The 20,074-nt window shown below is 43.7% G+C and overlaps 3 protein-coding genes across 6 annotated transcripts; 1 reads left to right on the forward strand and 2 right to left on the reverse strand.

Annotated features, from left to right (window-relative positions):
* Window positions 1-323: 323 nt before the first annotated feature.
* On the reverse strand, window positions 324-7,567 carry ftr83 (finTRIM family, member 83). 4 transcript variants are annotated; one of them, XM_037120295.1, is made up of 9 exons: window positions 7,477-7,567; window positions 4,739-5,364; window positions 4,211-4,306; window positions 3,783-4,016; window positions 3,386-3,545; window positions 3,231-3,287; window positions 2,043-2,111; window positions 1,386-1,472; window positions 1,032-1,171 (listed from the first exon to the last, which is right to left on the reverse strand). In XM_037120295.1, exons 1-8 carry the CDS (start codon window positions 7,556-7,558, stop codon window positions 1,420-1,422), a joined length of 1,377 nt encoding a protein of 458 aa, XP_036976190.1. In that variant the 5' UTR covers window positions 7,559-7,567; the 3' UTR covers window positions 1,032-1,171; window positions 1,386-1,419. The 4 variants fall into 4 exon arrangements, with proteins under 4 accessions (XP_036976188.1, XP_036976189.1, XP_036976190.1 ...); XM_037120296.1 differs by having other exon boundaries at window positions 1,046-1,171; window positions 1,390-1,472; XM_037120293.1 differs by lacking the exon at window positions 1,386-1,472 and having other exon boundaries at window positions 324-1,171.
* A 2,457-nt stretch (window positions 7,568-10,024) lies between these two features.
* On the forward strand, window positions 10,025-16,195 carry ftr82 (finTRIM family, member 82). Its single transcript, XM_037120409.1, has 7 exons — window positions 10,025-10,826; window positions 12,163-12,258; window positions 12,362-12,595; window positions 13,566-13,725; window positions 13,823-13,879; window positions 14,110-14,175; window positions 14,449-16,195. Exons 1-7 carry the CDS (start codon window positions 10,236-10,238, stop codon window positions 14,967-14,969), a joined length of 1,725 nt encoding a protein of 574 aa, XP_036976304.1. The 5' UTR covers window positions 10,025-10,235; the 3' UTR covers window positions 14,970-16,195.
* Window positions 16,196-17,033: 838 nt separating this feature from the next.
* atp5l (ATP synthase, H+ transporting, mitochondrial F0 complex, subunit g) lies at window positions 17,034-19,799 on the reverse strand. The gene is made up of 3 exons (XM_037120004.1): window positions 19,641-19,799; window positions 19,063-19,223; window positions 17,034-17,234 (listed from the first exon to the last, which is right to left on the reverse strand). The coding sequence occupies exons 1-3, from the start codon at window positions 19,690-19,692 to the stop codon at window positions 17,136-17,138; spliced, it is 312 nt and encodes a 103-aa protein (XP_036975899.1). The 5' UTR covers window positions 19,693-19,799; the 3' UTR covers window positions 17,034-17,135.
* Window positions 19,800-20,074: the final 275 nt, after the last annotated feature.

Raw genomic sequence — 20,074 nt, forward strand, 5'->3', positions numbered from 1 at the left:
ACAGCACATGCTCTTCATTTCACATAGTGAATGTTATATGTAACGCAAACACTTACATTAGAATGCAGCCATTATCTACCCACCTCCATGCCAATGGAAATTTGGGTGGAGTTTTGCAGAGCACAAAGCATTTTGGGATCAGTACTGAAGAAACATGATTAAGATGATTGAATTTAAAATTTTTGTGTGAACTTTTCCTTTTTTAAAAAAAAAAAAAAAAAAAAAAAAAAGGGCATAGTAGAGGTGTGTGGTTTGTTATCTTTCTGTCCAGGAAACTGGACATAGAGCTTTTCACTGGAAAGCTGCCATTCATTCTCTACACACGTTTATTATTGTCCTTTTCATAAAATGTTTATTGATAAAATAAGTGTATCATAATCTATATAAACGGTTACATGACATTTCAATGTACAGCTTTCATTATTCAAAATGATAATTTAAATGCACGTTCACTTTATATACCTGATCTTACATTTCACACGTTAATTGGCAAGACATTCACAGCCATCAAGAAAACTTCCCCTGATACAGCCTTAACAAAAAAAAAAAAAAACATATATACAGTCTTAAAAGTAATAATATCAGAAAATAGCTATGCTTCTGTAAATCCAAATCACAGTAGTATGTGGATCATTGTTATTTCATCACAGCTGGAGGAGGTTGATGGCCGACTCGTACCAAACCCAGAAGCCTGGATAGACGGGCTCACTAAAGGAGGCCTTGAAGCGGTGGATGAGAGACATTTTGTCCCCCACAGTGTAGAAAGAGAGAGTCCCCCCGGCGTGGTCCAGGAACACCCCTACACGTGACGAGTAGGGCGCGTTGACCTCGACCTGGTCTTTGTTGTGGCGGGCTGAGTAGCTGGAATCGGAGCAGAAAAGGCTCCAGGACTTGCGGTTGTAGCCGATGCGGCAGCTGTCTCCGTAGCCCGTCCTCTTGATGCCTTTGTAGGTGACGCCGAGGGCTGCCCCCTCCCCGCTCCAGTCAACCTCCCAGTAGTAAGCTCCTCCAGAGAGCGGCTCCACACACAGGACCTGAGGCAGGGAGTCAAATCGGGCAGGGTGGTCACCGTATGACTGGGGGTCTCTCTTGAGGGCAGCTTTCCTGTTTCCTCGAGACAAGTAGAGCTGCCTGTAGGCCGTGTTCGGGTCCAGAGTGAGCGGGGTAGCATCTAGGTAGATAAATGGAATGCTTACTTCACAGGTGGAAACATTTTTACTTATACTGGATTAGATAGATGCTGTTAATGAGGAAACCCAAGACAGGCATAAAGCTCCCCCCCCTCACACCTGCACCACTATTTTTACAAACTTCTGTCATAGAATGATTGGACTAGAGACCCTCTGGACACAAAAATTAGACTAATCCCCGGGGTTAGATGTCACCTGCCTGCTGTGTGTGTGTGTCCAGCTCTGCAGGTCATAGTTGGTGAGCCACCCGGTGGCTTCTGCTAGATCTGCCCGGCTTTTTATCTGGAATGCCAGAGGTATCGACACCGTTTGTGAGTTTGACCACAAACACAAGTGCATCTGACAAAGTTCACATCTTACCATAAGGTGAGACCCACAACCTTTGAACCCTATCCCCAATTACCTTAAAAGGCTATGTAAGAAATTTCTATATAGAGACTAGTCCAAACTGGCCCCTGACAATTTGCTTAAAACATCTCCCCCCCACCCCCAATACAATTTCTCCATATTCAAATATAGTGAATTGTTCTGAGTGTTAAAATTAGAAAAAAAGTTATTGTTCTAATCTGACTGATGAGCTTTTAACAGTTCAAAACAGGGAGGAAGCCCCTCCCAAATCACAAAGCTGCGTTAGCGCCAGCTAATATATTTATAATCAGTCACTCCCAGACTCTGTTGACACTGCAGCACATACAGTAGTAACCAAAATCAGATTTTGTGGTCAGCCACAGGGTCTGACAGAGAACTTCATCAGCATCTAATTTGCCTCAAGCACTGAAGTGAGCAAAGAAGAGAAGCGATCAGGGTTAGCGCAGAAAGCAGTAAAGCAGAATGAGAGAAGCTCTGACTCACATTTCAGGAAATCCTCCCTGTACTGAGGTTCGTGGACTGGTACGGTCTTGTACATGGGAGCTTCGTCACCTGTGGAAGTAAAAATATGCATCATGTCAGACGATAGTAATCCTGGTAGAATATACTGTAATGCTTTGAATTTAAGGGTTTGTTTCTAGTAGTGGTCTACCTTGTAATTTCCTTACACAATGCCATCAATGACAGATTAACCATCAGTAAACGCACAATACATGCATTATCCCAGTGACAGACCCATATTGTAGAAAGTGATACCTTTGATTATAGAGCAAGTCTAGATGTTATACACATACTGTGACAGATTCAAAATGCTCAATTCACGTGAGAACAGTGCCTTTAAAAAGCCATCAGGACTTCTGCAAGGTTGTGATGCAACGACTTTACAGTCACGCCCCCCCCCAACACAGGTGTGGTTGCAAGAACACTGACAGAACTGATGTGTAAACACAATGGGCCATACCAGTTTAAACCCGTGAGAGCTGACCAATTAAAGCATACTGGGCTTTTGGGTAGGGGGGCCTTAAAGAGACAGGCGCTACAACCGCATGACCGAGGGTGAATAGATGCGCTGCGGCAACTGTATGGTCAAAATTACATTCAAATAAAATAACTTTCCTATTATTAAAAAGCAGCACATTTTCCAATTAGACACCCAAAATAAATTGAAGAACCTGAACATTTTCATAATATGGGGACCTTTAACCCAGATCTATAAATACTGTCATCAATCAGGCTCATGTCAAAGACTGTGCAGCAAAGCCCGATTCTAATTTACTAGAGTGTGTTAATGTAAACTCGCTGGCACTTTGACCTCTTAGCCAAAGTAAACATTTAACCCTGCAGCAACTGAGTGACCTCGCGTTACCCTCTAAATGAATGTCCTTCTCCAGCCATGACCAAACATCAAACAAGATTGCACAAAGCCCCATTGAGGACAGGGGAAACTGTAAATCTACCCAACTTCCCTTGGTAAAAGTATGATTAGCTTTCAATTTGGGTCCATGTCTTTTTCTAAAATACCACAGCTTTGCATGTTTAAAAATGCATGGTCTAAAAAGTAAAATTGGACTCATATTTTTAACTACGTTTCTATTTTTGTCCACATTTAAAAAAAAAAAAAAAAAAAAAAAAAAAAAAGCGTGCAAGTTATTTCTCAAGTGGCTGACTCACTTTTCACAGACCGTCTCTTTTTAGATTCATCCAGTTGGCAGAAGGTCATCTTGTTAACTGCAAAATACAAATATTTTAAAAATGTGAGTTAACATGGTTCACACTAATTCAAGAGGTTTCAACAACCAAGGACTTCATGCAGTCTCTTGACTCACCTGCCTTGGCTACCTTAACCAGCTCATCATTGCTGAATTCGTTCAGGTGCTGTTTCATCTCAGAGACGGCCTTAGTGACCGGACCGAAGGTGAAGTAGGGGTTGACGGTCACTGTAGGCAGCTCCTCAGCCTCCGTCTGTGCTATCAGCATGTGGTAGCTCTGATAAGGACAAAAGAACAAAAAGACAGTCATGATAATGTACTTTAAATTAGTCGTCCATTTAATTTTGCACCAATGCCACTATTATACAAAGTCTTGGCCTCATGATTATCTAGTGACCGGTCCAAGATGAAACCTGATGAGATACCTCTAGTCTTCTACCACCCTGTACCTGTGGCATATTGTGAAGGAGCTACTGGATCTGCTATACGAATCCTCTGATTGGCTGTCAGTTACCTGGATGAAGTGGATGTGGTCCTCCGTACGGGACAGCTGGGTGATCTCGTTGTCTCTCCTCTTCAGGTCAGCGATCTCGTGGCTCAGTCGCTCCATGTGGCCCTCCGCGTTGTTGAGTGCTGCCCTCTTGTTGGAGGCAATCAGCTTGGACATCTCCTGCTGCATTCTCTCGATGGAGCGCATCATGTCACTGAACATCTTCTCGCACTCCTGTAGGGCTCTATGGGCCGAGTTCTGCACAGGAAACAGGGATACAACGCCATTAATCAGCTGGGCGTCACACTGGTTTTACCAGCACACTGAGAGAGGCTGTCATCACTCTCTACATGAAGGAATGCATGTCTGTGTTGGTAGTTGATTTAACTTTCCACTCAGCGTGAAGCGGCTAGTCTGGTCTTATCTGTCTGATGGATGAAGGTGGCACAAACCTTGAGCGAGTCCACAGCTTGTTTTAGTTCTTCCATCTGCTTGAGTCGGTCATGAATCTTCTCCTGGATCTCAGCCTGGGTGGCGCCCAGCCGTTGCTATATGGGAAACGACAGATATTGCTGATGATGGCAACTTCAATTCCACAAAAAAAAAAAAAAGACAAAAACTGGCAAAACCCTCTTATCAGGAAGTTTATTTTTAACTTAAACATTAGACTTTGACTAATGAATAGCTCAAAGTTTTCATTTGTAGCGGCAGCATACATGCAGGTAGCAGGTTTGTGTGCTTTCGGGCGTGTCTCACTTCAGGCTTTGTTTTATGGGCTCGTTTCGTCTATTGTAATCTGCTCTGTCATGCATGACCTGCCACTGTGCCACTACTACACTGATTCATGACACAAGTACATGTGTCACCGTTGATTCACAGATGGGAAAAAAAGGCATGTACATGAAACAATACTTGTGATGTTGAGCTAAGCACATGTTAGAGAAAACCAGTGTTGTCACTCTAAGCAAAGTGTTGCCTACCTGCTCTTCCGCCCTCTCCTGCTCAGCAGACACCATGTCGTGACCTTTGTGTTCCTTCACTGTGCAGAGCACACAGATGCACATCTGGTCAGTCCGGCAGAACAGCTCCAGGCCTTTCTGATGCTGGGGACAGATCTGTCTGTCCAGGTGGCCGATCTCGTCCACCAGCTTGTGCCTTTTAAAAGTGGCAGACTCAAAATGGGGCTTGAGATGCTTGTCGCAGTAGGAGGCCAGGCACATCAGGCAGGTCTTGACGGCTTTGTGCTTCTTGCCGATGCAGATGTCACAGCCTACGTCCTGGGGTCCTGCGTAGTTGTAGTCGGGGGACGGAGGTGGAGGCGGGAAGGATTCCCTTTCGCTGCTACGCTGCGGCAGCGTGGACTGCCGGGAGCTTCCAATGCGCCTCGGGGTGGGCCTCTTGCTGTAGGAGACCCTGCACTGTGGGCAGCTGTACGAGCCCGTGTGGTCAGCATGGTCCCAGTATGTCTTCAGGCAAACGGAGCAGAAGATGTGGCCGCAAGGGATGGACACGGGATCCCTGAGGTCCTCCTTACACAGGTAGCAGGCGTCCTGATCCAATGACATTGAGACAACTTTGGGCTGTTCCCTGTAATGCAGTGAAGATGCTGTGAAGGCAGCAAGTGACTCCTGTCAGCACAGTGGCAAAGTGAACCCACAGGTACTACAGGTGCAAGTTATATAGGGTAAACAGTGGGAGGATAAACTGGTTGAGCCGAAACCAGTCAAACAAGGGCGGGGCAAGCAAAGAACTCTGTGAATGCCTTCATCAGATACAGAATCCAAGTCCTAGATAAAATGTGTGGTCACAAGGTTTGGCCTTGAGTAACCAAAAGTTGAGAGCTTATGCAATATATTTTTTTCTCATGTAGACATATGATCTTGAGGATTTAATACAATATTAAGCATGAAAAATGCTGTTTGGAATAATATGATCTGCTCTCCATGAATTGGGGACTAAAAGCAGCGGTGTGAGATTTTGGGGGAATAAATTGAAATCAGAAGAGAAAGATCTCCATCGTCTGATTTTTTTTCCTGCCTAAACCAACCAAATAAAACCCAATGCACTTTTCTACATTTGTGTTATAATCTCATTAATATTGTAAATATTTCAAATGTATGCTCCAAAAAAAAAAAAACTACACAGCACCCCTTCAAATAACATCTGAAAAAGCAACTTGGTATCTATCAAACAATGCAGTGTAGGGAAACCGCAGGTGTGTCACAGTTGAGTGTACTCTAATTGCTGAGTGTTACAGATTGCCTGGAGACAGACTGTTCCCTTTGGGCACGTGATGATACTTGCTAAACGTCACAGAACAAAAATGAACTCATGCCAAAAGAGATTATTTTCTGCACTTTGACTAATAATTCTTCGCATTCTTTTCCGCCGATCAGCTGTCGTGTCTGGTCAGCAGCAGCCTTGAGCGTAGCAGTGACGCGCTTCACTGGGATGTGTGTGCGTTTTTCCCCTCTGCCTTGGTTGTTGTGGTCCGAGATTTCCCTGACCTTCACCTCACCTGTAAACAGTTAATCATCAACTCCCTTTTTAACTTTGCCATGTCATTACCACTGAATTCTTATGAGGTTTTAAGAAAAAAATAAATAAATAAAGGCAGCCTGCAAGTCCCCGCTGGAATTTACTGCAGGTCAACCAGAACACCACCGCAACTAAGAAAATGCGCTCACTGAAACCAATACAAATCGTAAGAATGTTTTCTTTTCCCAAGCTAAACAACTTCCCCTGTAGATTTTAACCTTACCGCGAACACACCCCCCCGGCCAAGATGGAGTTTCGGGACTGTTGAAATGGAGATAGGAATGCAACTACACTTGATAGCCCAGATAACAGAAGGGCCGAGAAAGGCTGCTTAAAAGATTCCATTGTGTTCGAGCCAGGCAGGGCCAGAACCGAGTGCCAGGCATTACAGGGCCTGTTGTCCGTCAACAACAGTAACTACGGCTGACACGCAAGACTAAATGTAGCATCTTATTTGACTCAAGGTTCCAACGAGAGGGTCATGCTCAGTCAGGGCAGGTGACACGATGTTGACCGAGGCGTGACGTGGTGGTGAGAATAAGAGGAAATGTTAACAAAAACAAAAAGTTCTTTTCAGTTGTAAATTAATTTGTTTTAATGAAAAGATCAAAATTACTTATTTATTCTCAATTTAGATCTTCATTTTCACTTCATTTGACCTTGAGGCGATGGTAGAAATTTGCAAGGATGACTCGATGGCTAGAATTAAAATTCACTGTACATTGTGATGTGAAGTTCAGTCCCTCCTAAGAGCAAAGCACCCCCCCTTTACAAAATCCCCTGCTGTCTAGCTGTACCTGACACGCTCTTTAACCCAGTACTGCACACATCCCATTCGTCGGAAGCCTCTCTGATCACGTGTCAATGATCAAAACCCCCGAGCATTTTTTTGTGTCACCTCAGGGCAACTTTGCGGGTTGCAACACACAAAAGGAAAATCTGATTTGAAAATAGAGATAACAATAACAATATGTACATGCCTATAATCCTCTAAAGAAGCATACTGGATAGTTTTTTTGGGGGGGAGGAAATTATAACTGATGTAGTGTGTTGGGACCAGGCAAGAAGAAGAAGAAGGTAGATGAAAAAGATATTTTTAAAAAAAGGAATTGCAGGAGGGTCCACTAAAGAACAGTCGGCACCAAAATTATCATTGAACTTGAATGTCAAGACGTCTCACCACTCAGTCCTGAGCTCCCCCTGTGCAGCATGTTTTGGACGGTTCCCTGCTCCAGCTCACCTGCATCAAATGAAAGGCTCATTATCAGGCTTCAGCGGAGCTCGATGACGAGCTGGTCATTTGAATCAGGTGTGCAGGAGCAAGGGAACATGGAAAAACACGCAGGGCAGAGAGAAATGCAGCACAGGGTTGACCCTGATTTTAAGAGATGTGGGAGGAGATGGACTTTGCTTTCATAAAAGAAAAAAATATATATAGACATTCTGGTGGAAAAGACATGTTGGTCTACACTTGCTCTGCACGAATTGACTGCATCTACTGAAAATGTCTTCAGCCTCTGAGTCTGTTTCATTCCAGGCTTATGAGAGAAGGCGTGATTAAGTTAACCTCTGTCTTTACTCGACTGTGGCCTACTCTCCAGCTAAAACTGTGCAGTATCAAAAGCACAAACATGCTTTTCCCTGAACTTCCTGTGAATTGTTTTTTTAAGACAAGAGCTCCGGTCCGATCTCATGTTGAAGTTTAAATTGATGCTGAATAATTTAATTTGCCCATCATCGTCTTTTTGGTTAAAATAATGTTTTTTTCCTCAACCTGCACGCACGCACAACCAAACTATGCTGCCTCTTTCACTTTTGAGAGCTGTTTGTATTGAGATGTGTAGATCGGCCAATAAATTAATGCCAAGTATCGGCTGGGCCCTAGTTATTTTTCCTCTTCTCCTGTCTGAGGTTGAGGTGACGACAGACATGCGTGCTGGCGGTGTGCAGCCTTTTTTATTCACACCGTGTCTGTTTCGGTAAACTCCCGCTTTGTGTATCCACCAGCATCAACGACCGTGTCCACTGATTTCCAGCAACACTTTTGAATATTGTGTCTTCCTGTTTTTCTTGCTCCCACTCAGTGAAGCGGGTCCTTGTTCCCCTTTGATCAAACAGCCATTTGTGCTCCCCTGCACTCGCCCTGCAGAAAGCGCTGCTCCTTAATGAAGGTTGACCTTTCTCCTTGAACTTGGACTGAGTTGCAGATGACTGTGTTGAGCTGCAGTTTCTGTCTCCTGCATCGGAGAACGCATTGGCTTTCTTATAGAAAGCTTATCATTAAATCTTAGAAGACACTTTTAAAAACATTATCATACTCCATGCTGACTTTATTTTGAATATATAAAACATTTTGGTTTAATCTGGTCATGAGTTAGAAACTCCCAATCATGTTGAAGCTTCATTTGAAGTTCTGTCCGCTGCCGGCGGTCCTCAACACTAACAGGTAGTTAATCTGTAAGTACAGAGCGCTCCCTTTACTCTGGAGGAAGGAAGGAAAAACTGGCTTATCAGAAACCGGACCAAATATGGAGAGGTGAAACTACCATGTGTATGAAGTAATGCAAGATAGGAGGTTGAAGGTGGAGCCAGTGTCCCTCTTACAGCCTTTGGTTACTATTTTTTGCCTACATGATCACGCATCAGGCAGGAATTGCAAATTTCAAAAACTTTTATTTCAAGCAAGTTTCTTTCCAGCAATGGCTCTAATCTCGACCAAAGGACCGACTGAGATCAAGAAAAATACCGTGAATGGGCTGTTGGTATAGAAGCCGGTAAACAGGGATTAATTGAAACGCAAATTGAAATGTAAATGAGAGGCTGTGATGTCAGCAGACACTACAGGTTACAGAGTGAGTCAGGGTGACAGGGCTGAGTTAGGCAACCATGAGAGTCACATTTTTTGAAGAGGAAATAGTGCAACACAACTTACGATGTCGCATGTGCACAAATATGCAGAACATCCATTGTAACAACACACCTGGACCTGGAAGGAGTGTTGCACACGCACACTCAGCACGCGCATGTGTGCGTTTCCTCTTGGTGTCCCGACCAGGAATATTTTCTCTCTGCTGTACAAATAGCCGCAGTGACAAAAAGTGACCCGACTGGTCTGACTGGACGCTGTGTAAACGCTGCGGCTCTGGCCTCTTGTTGCTCTGAGGCAAACCACCTCCAGCAAGTTAGACTTTTCAAGTTTGAAGTGACGGAGGGGGGGAAAGAGACTGAAAGGGGTTGTCTGAAATGACTCTGAAACTCGGCTCGCGCTCGTCTCTGTTTGTTTATTGGGTGGTCCCTCAAATTCCGACGGTACCTTAGGCTGCGTTCGTGTTTGTCAGACTGTAACCGGTTTGAGAACAATGGCGATTCTGTCTGACAACAATAGGTGGAAATCCAGCTGCCGAGAAGTGTGTGCGCAACTCGGCCGCTGATGAGCCACATGAGAAATTTAGGAGTAAAGGAAGCTCTGAGGGAAATGGAAGCTTTTTCTGGCACGTTGGTTGCCACTTGTTACGCCTTTTTTACATTTCATTCATTCTCTTTCCTTCACTCTGTCCCCTAACTCTCTCTCTCTCTCTCTCTCTCTCTCTCTCTCCTCTCCTGTGTGCCCGCCCTCTCTCTCTCTCTCTCTCTCTCTCTCTCTCTCTCTCTCTCTCTCTCTGTGTCCTTTCTCTCTCCCTCTCCCTTCTCCCTCCTTGCTCAACCTGCTTATCTGAACTGGGCAGGGCTCGATATACTCACAGCACAGGGGGGAGGGCCTTGTCTGCTTTCAATCAATAACCTCTGGAATTCAGAAATACAAGTAGGTCCTGTCTCAGGCAGGCTGTACCACACTCTTGGAGGGCGGGCTCCCAGGCACACTCGACGAAAATCCTCCATCTGCTCTTTGGCGTTCCCTGCCTGTTTCCGCAGGTCTGACTGTGTTTTTGGCCCATCACAATGGCTGATCACACTTCTCCAGATTACTTCAACTGCTCCCTGTGCCTGAACCTTCTGAGGGACCCCGTGGCCATCCCCTGTGGCCACAGTTTCTGCATGGACTGCATCAGTGGCTACTGGAACGAGGCTGACTACACAGGGATTTACATTTGTCCCCAGTGCAAGATCACGTTCACCCAGAGGCCTGTGCTGCGGCCCAACGCCACCCTGAGCATGGTGGCTGAGAAGATCAAGAAGAGCGGGCTGACCCTCAACCTCAGCACCTCCCAGGGGAACATCTACGCCGGGCCGAGCGACGTCCCCTGTGACTTCTGCTCGGGGAAGAAGCTGAAGGCCGTGAAGTCCTGTCTCAACTGTCTGGCGTCCTACTGCGAGAAGCACTCGAAGCCCCACTACGAATCCGCCACGTTCAAAAGGCACAAGCTGGTGGAGCCGCTGGTGAACCTGGACAGGAAGATCTGCCCGCAGCACCAGAAGTCCCTGGAGCTCTTCTGTCGAACGGATCAGATGTGTATCTGCGCTATCTGCACAGTCAGCGAGCACAGGGGCCACGACATAGTCTCTGCTGAGGCGGAGAGGGGCGAGAAACAGGTAAGAGATCCTCCTCCGTGTCCGTTGGTGGAATTGAAAGTGTGATTTCATGTCAGGGAAGTAAGCAGCCTAACTGAAATGGAATGTGTTTGAAGACTGATAAACTGTTTGAAGAAAGGAGGCACAACCCTGATACATTAGAAATACAAAGCCACTGGAGTATTTTGAGTGCGAAAACAGGTTGTTTTTCCCAACTCCTGCCCCTGCACTACAACTGGCGCCTGTACTTTGACCCATTTCGCCAACGCTATCAGCTAAACTGGCAGGCATTCACCGCCAAAACAAGTCCAGCGCTCTGATTAGCTGCGCGGAGCCTGGGGGAGTGTCCTCCAGTTATCGCCTCCGAAAGCTGCTTTTCAGAGAATGCGGCGTTCCAGCTGCAGGATAGATATACAGAAACTTCCTTGCTGCTGCGGCGGTTCCCACCTGTGGGAGTTGGCCCTGTAATGATACTGGAATGTCAGGGAGTCAAGGCCTTGGACGCCTCGCGGCCGGCCAATCACAGCGCTGTAACCACAGCGCACATTCAAATGATTCACTTTGCCTGTAAAAACGATGGGGAGAGGAGATAAGACTGTCAACAGATACCGTAGTGTCCCAGTCAGAAGCTGCGCTAGTTTTTATGGATGAGCAATTGAAAGTGTTTTTTATGGCAGCAGGAATACGGGCTAAAGGATTTTCGTGGCATGATGGGAGTTATAATTCATCCTGCTGTTTTGGTTTTTTTTTTTTTTTCTTTACAACACTGCCAGCCTGGTTTCTCTCATCTAACGATTTACAACCTGGATCTCACACACATCTCACTCCCGCTCTCTCTCCCTTCCCCCCTCTCATGTTCGACTCCCCCCCCCCCCCTCAGATTCCCCACATTCCTCAAGCTTATCTTGAAGAATGGGTTGGTGGGCTTGAGTAAAAGCTGAATTAGAAGCCCTCTATTCTGCGCGTCAGTGCTGCGTGCACCTTGAAACATCTCTTTAAAAGTCAGGCAGCGGTAGATTCACATTCCTAACGTGGCAAGAATTCCATTACAGATTTTTTTTTTTTCTCTCCCCCCTCTCTCCCTCCGAGATAAAAGCTGGCCGTATTAAGAAGATTCTTTGAGTTGGGTTTATTAGACATGCCCAAGGGCCTCCCCAGATATTCCTTAATGAGAAAGAATGTTTTTTTTTTTTTTTTTATGGAACCAACAAATGCGAGGCTTTAAGTCTCGCACAATAAAACAGCATGACATTCAATTACATCTTATGAATACTAAATTAAAGGGGGCCAGTCATGGGGTTGCATGCTAAACAAAACAGGGGAATAACTGGCTGTGTAATATGTCTTTATCCCGCAGAAACTCCTGGGAATCTCTCAAGCCGAGATTAGACAAAAATGCCAGGAGAGGGTGAAGGAGCTGGAGGAGCTGAAGACCGCGGTGGACTCGCTCAAGGTAACGCCAGCCAACGACTGAATGTAGTCACATTGCAAAAAAAAGAAAGCGATTTCTTTAAAAACTGCAGCAAAACGCTGATGATTTTGAACCTCGTCTGCAGAACTCTGCCCAGAGAGCCATGGTGGACAGCCAGAAGATGTTCGAGGACATGATCCGCTCCATCGAGAGGATGAGGTCAGAGGTGACCAAGCTGATCGGGATCAACGAGAAGGCCGCTTTCAACCAGGCCGAAGCTCTGATCGAGCGACTGGAACTGGAGATTGACGAACTGAAGAAGAAGGAGTCGGGCCTCAAGCAGCTGTACAGCACCGAGGACCACATCCACTTCTTGCAGGTAACACAGCGACTATTTCGGAAGAAATACGTCTGGAGTTGTCATTTAAGGAGGTTAAAGCAACATTACGACACTTTTTAAAGGTGCAGTACGAAATCAATTTGAGAGATTTTCCCAAAAAATAACTAACATCATCTGCAGGACTCTGAGGTCCAAGTCCAGACTGGTAGCTGCACAGCTAACTGAGTTAGCTTACTGCAGCCGCGGCTCGCAGCAGTTAGCGATCACTCGGGGGATACGCTGCCCCACCGTTGGTTTGAAGCATGTATCCAAGAGGTGACCAGTTTTTACATAGTGCACCTTTAACCTTAAATAGCTTCTACATCACTCTGATGGTACAGTGTCTTGTAATGGGATGAATGGTGTCTCTGTCTCAGTCACTCCGCCCATCCTATCACTTGTTTCTGCACTGTGTACCTTCAGTTAAAGGGCAGGATCACGGAATTGCATTCATTTATACTTCGACACATAACACTGTCATGATGTAATGAGTTTTGGTTGCAGTCAGCGCCCACATTGCGCCTGACAATCTGTTGCAGACCTGAGATTTTTTATTTACGACAGCGGTGCTGCACTCAGAGTCTGTGTCAGTGTTAATGTGTTACTGTCATGACTGCGCAGTTTCACCCTGACTCTAAACTGACAGCTGACAAATATGCATGTGGGTGTGGTTTTCAATGAGACAGTTTACTCACACAGGTCGCCCATGATCATGAGTCTTTTGTATCATTTTGGGTGTGACAGTTTCTAAACTTGCACTTTAAGAGGTTTATGCAGCAGCAGTTTGAAAGATTACTCCCAATGTGTGAGTTTTACTGTGACTCTAGCTTCAAAGTTGTGCGATCTCAGCTTTAAAATCGCGGCCCATGCGAAAAAAAACATTCGGCCAACTCTGTTTGTTTCTCAGATAGGTCTTGTTGATGGTGTGTTCATCCTCGTCACGACACTTGCTTCTCTTTCCCTCCATCAGAACTTCAACTACCTCTGCACCCCCACCGACGACAGCTTCATACCCAGAGTGACGGTGAACCCCGACTTCTCCTTCGGGGCCGTCAGGAAAGCTGTGGCTGAGATCAAGGACCGCCTGGAGGAGTTTGGCAGAGAGGAGCTGCACAAGATCTCCAAGTCAGGTCTGACCTCAGAAACTGATCGCGGCGCTTCTACAGGATGTGCAGGAAACAACAGCAAGCCAAGTTTTTCTAAATACAAATGCGTTCTGTCCTACAGTGAACGAGGTCCCCGTGTACACGACGGAGAGTCGGACATTGGACAGAAGGAGCAGAGGTGAGCGCAGTCACGTCCTATACAGAAATATGAGACTGCAGGAGGTTAATTATTGTTTAGGTTGACAATGCAGTTGCCATGGATCGTTGGGAGGGATTGCATCAGAGATCCTTCGGTTAAAAACGCTGCAAGGGGAAAACCTCAAAGGAGGAATTAAAGGAATGCCCGCAGGTGTGTGTGTGTGTGTGTGTGCGGATCAAGTTGACCTAACATTGTTTGTTCGCCTGCAGGCAAAGAAGTGACCGTGGACAGCGCGCCTCCTCCTGAACCAAAGAGCAGGGCCGATTTTGTGAAATGTAAGTATCCGGTGTCTTTACTGCAAACAGATCAACTTGAATCAGATCTGACAGCATTGCCCTGTCTGTGAACGTTTCAGCATGAGTCACGTCAGATAGATTTCCCCATCAGCAGTGGTGGTAGTTTGACAGCGGAGACTAAAAACTCCCATGATCCCACGCTATTTAGATATTTTGTTTGGCTTACGAGACCCCAATCAGCAGAAATTACATACTTTACCTTTTCAGTTACCAATTTTTTCATTTGTTTTTTGTTTTTTTGTTTTTCTCCAGACTTCTGCCAGCTGAAACTGGACCCCAACACAGCCTACAAGGAGCTGTACATCTCTGAGAGCAGCAGGAAGGTCATCCGCACCAGGGACCTGCAGCCCTACGGAGAGAACTCGGAGAGGTTCGACAGCTTTGCCCAGGTGCTTTGCCGGGAAGCCCTGTCCGGAGGCCGCTTCTACTGGGAGATCGAGTGGAGCGGGGAGTTTTCCATCGGCGTGGCCTACAGGGGCATCAGCCGGAAGGGCAAAGGCTCGCTGTGTCTGCTGGGCTACAACGATAAATCCTGGAGCCTCCTCTGCTCCGACTCGGGCTACTCTGCTTGGCACAACCGGGTGGACAAAGCCATCAGCGCCCCCCACTCCCCCAGGATAGGCGTGTACCTGGACCACACGGCGGGCGTGCTGGCGTTTTATAGCATAGGCAACAGCATGACCCTCCTGCACAGGTTTGAGACCACGTTCGTCGAGCCCCTCTATCCGGGCTTTGGAGTCGGAACCTCGGTCAAGATCTGCAATCTTAAGTGAACACTGATGTTCGAGCATTTGAAAGTCTGAATTTTTATCTTTTTTGTCTCGCATACAAACCAGATTCCAAAAAAAGTTGGGACACTGGAAAATAACAACACAACAAAATGTGATAATTTGCTACTTCTTTCTGACATTGAGTCAACTGAAAAACAGTGCAAGGACAATATGTATGCCTAATGTTTTACCTTCACCTTCATTGATTTTTTTGTTGTTGTTGTTGTTAAAATATGCTTTTGAATTTCATCCCAGCAACGTGTTTCAAACAAGTTGGGTGAGGGGCGGCAAAACACTGGGAATGTTACTACTCTGTGAAACGCATTATTGTACTACAGAAACACTTATATTGTCCGAAAACATAGTTCAGAGTTTTAATTATTTTTTTTTTGCTCGTTTGTTTTCTACTGGATCCAAACTTTTATGGAATCAGAGTTGTAATATACAGCAGTGCTTTTGGAATATATATTTTTTTCAACATTTTTAAACTGTACCAAACCACGCTGATGAAGTTGTATTTCTTATTTTTGAAGAGAAATGTTTCTCCAAAAAATTATATATATACTCTTTTTTTTTTCTTCTTTAACTCCACACATCACATATCGTGTTCTGCATGGTGCTGTTGGATCTGATGACATTTTTGAAATACATTATTGCTACACAATCACACAAATACAATATACAGAGAAGTGTTATCTTGCCTCGCATCTGATAATAACTGCTGGATAATATTTGAACATGCACTGATCTGATTGACAGTCCTGTTCTCTGTTCCCACTGATAGACGTAACATCACAACCATTACTTCACACAGGGCGTGACGCTTGTCAAGTGATGATGTTATTAAATGCCATAAAGGATGTAACATGAGATAACTTAAGGTGTATTTGCTCATGGTTGCTCATTACAATCTTACATGATTCATCTAAATTATACTGCTCAGGTATGACCTGTATGAGAATTACCGTAATGCTCTTGTTGGTGCATTTACAAGTATTGTTATGTCTCCAACTCACCAGGAAAAAAACATTTCATCATGTTTTAATATTATCTGATAGTTGCCATATCAGTTGCTGAGTTTTTAGTGTTTTCACTTGAACTAACCTTTATTTAATTGTATGTATGTTTACTTATATAATGGACCACCAGAGTATGATATCAAGAAAAGACTTGTTTTGTAACAAAATTGTTCAACAGTTCTCAATAAAAGAGCTCAACGAATGAACCGATTTGTGTTTGTGCCATTATTCATTTCTGCATGAAAACATAAGGACCGAATCTAATCCAATCAGCGTTGCCAAATGAAATGTCTTATTGCATTGCAAAAAAAAAATGATAGAAGCCAACCTGCTCTGAAACTCAGTGCATTGCCAAAACTACTTGAACACTACATACAATACTCACAGTTCCCTCTGCTGGCTGTTTACAGGAACTGAACTGAAGCCTGTGTGGACAATGCACAGTATTTCATTTATGGTCAAGCTGCCAAAATGATGGCATCTCTCCTGTTTTGACTGCATTTCATTCCAGAATATATAATATTAACTTCAGATACATTTAAAGGTACCTTGGATTTCTCTACATAAAGCTATAATAGGACGGTGAAGCACAATCACTGTGCACACATACACCAGAACATCTAAAACTAGCTCACTATGTATATCTATCTTTGGGAGTCAAAATCAAGATGCAAAGTTATTAAAAGTAGGCATGGGGTGAACAGTCAAGTGCAAATATGCAGGACTATTCTTTTTCCTCATATTTCCTAGTTTCAGCAAACATTTTAACCTTTGTTAGATTTTAACATTTTATGACCTTCTTAAGCACAGGTGTTACCACCACAAATAACAACGGCTCCGCTGCCTGACAGTTGAGCCAGCGTTCACAATACCAAGCCCCTGAAGTTACTATTTACATCCAAGCTTTTCCTAGTGTCATTTGTACTATCTCAGTACTTTAGGCTTTAATCGTGTATAATCATTTTTGCTGTACACAGATGCCAAACACCTAAACACCACTAAATCCATGCATGTTATATGAAAAGGCAAAGACTCAGAAAACAAGACGTTCTGTTTATCAATAGATATATATTTATTGGTTCCTAGAAGTATAGCAGGAAGTCGAGCATACAACGCTCAAAAGAAATAAAAGCACGACAGTCCAAAAAATTCAGACAGCATAGCCAATGATGCCTCCTTTGCCAATGCACTCTCCAATGTAGAACCACATCAACACTTCCGTGGCCACAAGTCCGTTCCTGAAAGCATCCTGTGTGGAAACAAAAAAAAAAAAAGATTTAAATTTGCTTCTGGAGAAGTGATATAGTCACTGCCGACAATCTTCCCGTCATTGTTCTACTTGGGGACTGATTTATTCAGGGTTCTTTTGTATCGCATAGACTTCAGCAAAGTAAACAGAATACTGATTAATACACCCCACTGCTTTCACTGGCCTTTAAGCATGCAATAATCCAACAATTACTTAAATTATTATCATTATAATAATTATTATCATCATATATTCAATTATTTTGCCATGTTCTGAGATTTTAAAACTATTTGCCGTTACCAGTGTTTTGTATCCTGAAGTGACATGTGTGACTCCTCAAATTTGAAAAAGATTGATCCTTGTCATCTATTTCTATTAGATCTGTTTATTTGTATTGATAATGGGTAGCTGTGCACTAAGGCAGACGCGCAGAAATGACATAATACATTCAACTCAGAATGATGAAGGAAATCATTTACTATTCTATAAAATCTCTCATTGCATTGTACATTATGCTTGTTTGTGAAAAGTAAACAAGGTTGGAAGCTCTATGCCAAAATAACCTGTAGATCATTGTGATGTCAATGTAGATCATTTGAGTTTGTTTTGTGAGCTGTGCTACTGCTGACACTATGGTCTTTACTCTGTTCATAAAACTGACTGAACAAGCAAATGTTCTCAATGAGGTCTCTGCATGACAGAGATACTGTTTCCTGGAACATTTTTTCAAAAATACAAAAAAAATATAATGTATTCTCAGGAGTGAAATAACTAATTACAACTACTCAAATTACTGTACCTATACATTTGTGAGTATTTTACAAGTCTGTAATTTTATTCATACTTATGTATGCATCACACCATGTGACCTACTCAGCCATTTTTAAAATCATAATTAAAAGTACAATTTGAATATATATCCAAACCTGCAATCTGCATTTTTGTAGCCAATAAGGCACACTCCATTTTCTCCACAAACGGGCCATTAAAATCCCTGCTTTACGGAAGAAAACTAAAGACAAAACTTTGCAACAGGTCCAGGTCAACACAGGAGTATGGAGTAATTCAGACTAAACATTTGGAGTTACAGAAACCCTTTGATTCAATGTCTGCTAGTGATAATGTGACTGAACACCAATGGTTAAAAAATAACTATTACTGTGAGTACTATTTGAGAAGAATACTCTTTTTTTTTTGTCCCAAAGGCACCTCCAAAAGTTAAATTCCATATAACTGCAGAGCTGCAACAATTAGCAGATGAATCAATCTGAAGAATATCAATCACTTCCACTTCTTTCCAATCAATCTACTGTTTCAGTCATTTTTATTAACAAATAAACATCACACATTTGCATTTGCTCTTGAATGAAAGGATTTGCCACTTTTCCTTGTTCTTTCTTACTTTGGATTTCAGGAAATTGCAACAATTCGTAGACATTTTATGTAGTAAACAATGAATCAATTAATCATAAAAAACGAACAACTGCTTAATCATAATGAAAATAGTTATTTGCAGCAGTTGAAAACTGAAAACATTAGCAAATAAAACTATAAGTATTTGCATGGCTAGATTATATGTGGAATAATTGGGTAAGATTTTAAATGACAGATTCAAAAACAATTAAATACATTCTGGTTAACAAACTGCATAAGGGTCTGCCATGATCATCAAAATAAATTGCAACTAATTGTCCTTTGGTCAGCTGGTCGACAAACTGTTTTAGCTCATATCAGGACATCAGCAAGTCTCCCATTGTCATTATTTTATATGAACCCCGTACAGCCACCACAAACCAGTGATCTGTAAAGTTCTGTCGTGGACACTCACCCTCACTGTGAGCTGACTGAGGCGTCCTGACTGGAGACCCTTGAGGACGTTTGCGGCCCCCGAGATGGCCTTTGGGATCTCGGCAGGGGAAGGGGGGACAAGTTCGACACGGGCATAGTACCAGAAGGTTGATAGCCGGGGTTTGGAGTAGGTGACAGCGGCTAAGAGAGGAGAAATACTGCAAACATGAGTCCTGCGCAACTGTATTTCTGGCTTAAGCTGCAGGGCTCCCCTACATGCCGATCTGTAGCACTAGCCACATAGCTTTATGGATTACTTACTGAGTGTCAAGAGTGCAAAGCACGAATACTGGTCAAATAAATGTAAAATTAGTCAAAAAAAGACAAAAGCAAAATGAATATAATTTAATAATATAATTCGGCGTTCACCATACCAAATAGCATTAGCTAGTGTTAACATTCACTTCGTTCAATTGATCACAGTCTCGGAGCAATTAGCAGCGTTGGCCTAGCCTTAGCTCTGTCTTGTCAATAAAGATTTTACAACACACGTAACTACAATTCAGTTCCCGGTTGTTGGATACATGAAGGGATAAAAAGCACAAGAAATTAACATACCGCCGACCAGGGTAGGTACTTTAGCAACCAGTTTCTGCACAGCCTGTGCCATGTTGATGCCTTTGTCGATGCTAACTGCTTCCCCTGAATGTCACCCTCAGGACCAGGACAGGACCGACTGCAGCTGTCCACACAAGTGCCTGTACAGAAACTGCTGCCTGCTATATTCAGACCGGGTTGTGTAACCACGGTTGACATTATATAATGAGACATTTATGCGGCGTGCGACATTTGGACGTTTCTTGAATTTGCTATATGCGTATTCCTCCAACAATGTAGCCTTACAGTTCAGATATCGAATTCAGTAGTTAATTTATGAGGCTAAAAAACAGCTAATGGACAAGCTACGTTTTGCCATTATGGCCGCGAGAGGGCGCAGTGAACCATCTAAAAATAATTCACACTAGATAAAGATAATTCATAAAGACATAAAT

The sequence above is a fragment of the Acanthopagrus latus genome, chromosome 13, assembly GCF_904848185.1.
Source record: "Acanthopagrus latus isolate v.2019 chromosome 13, fAcaLat1.1, whole genome shotgun sequence".
In the NCBI taxonomy this organism is placed as follows: Eukaryota; Metazoa; Chordata; class Actinopteri; order Spariformes; family Sparidae; genus Acanthopagrus; species Acanthopagrus latus.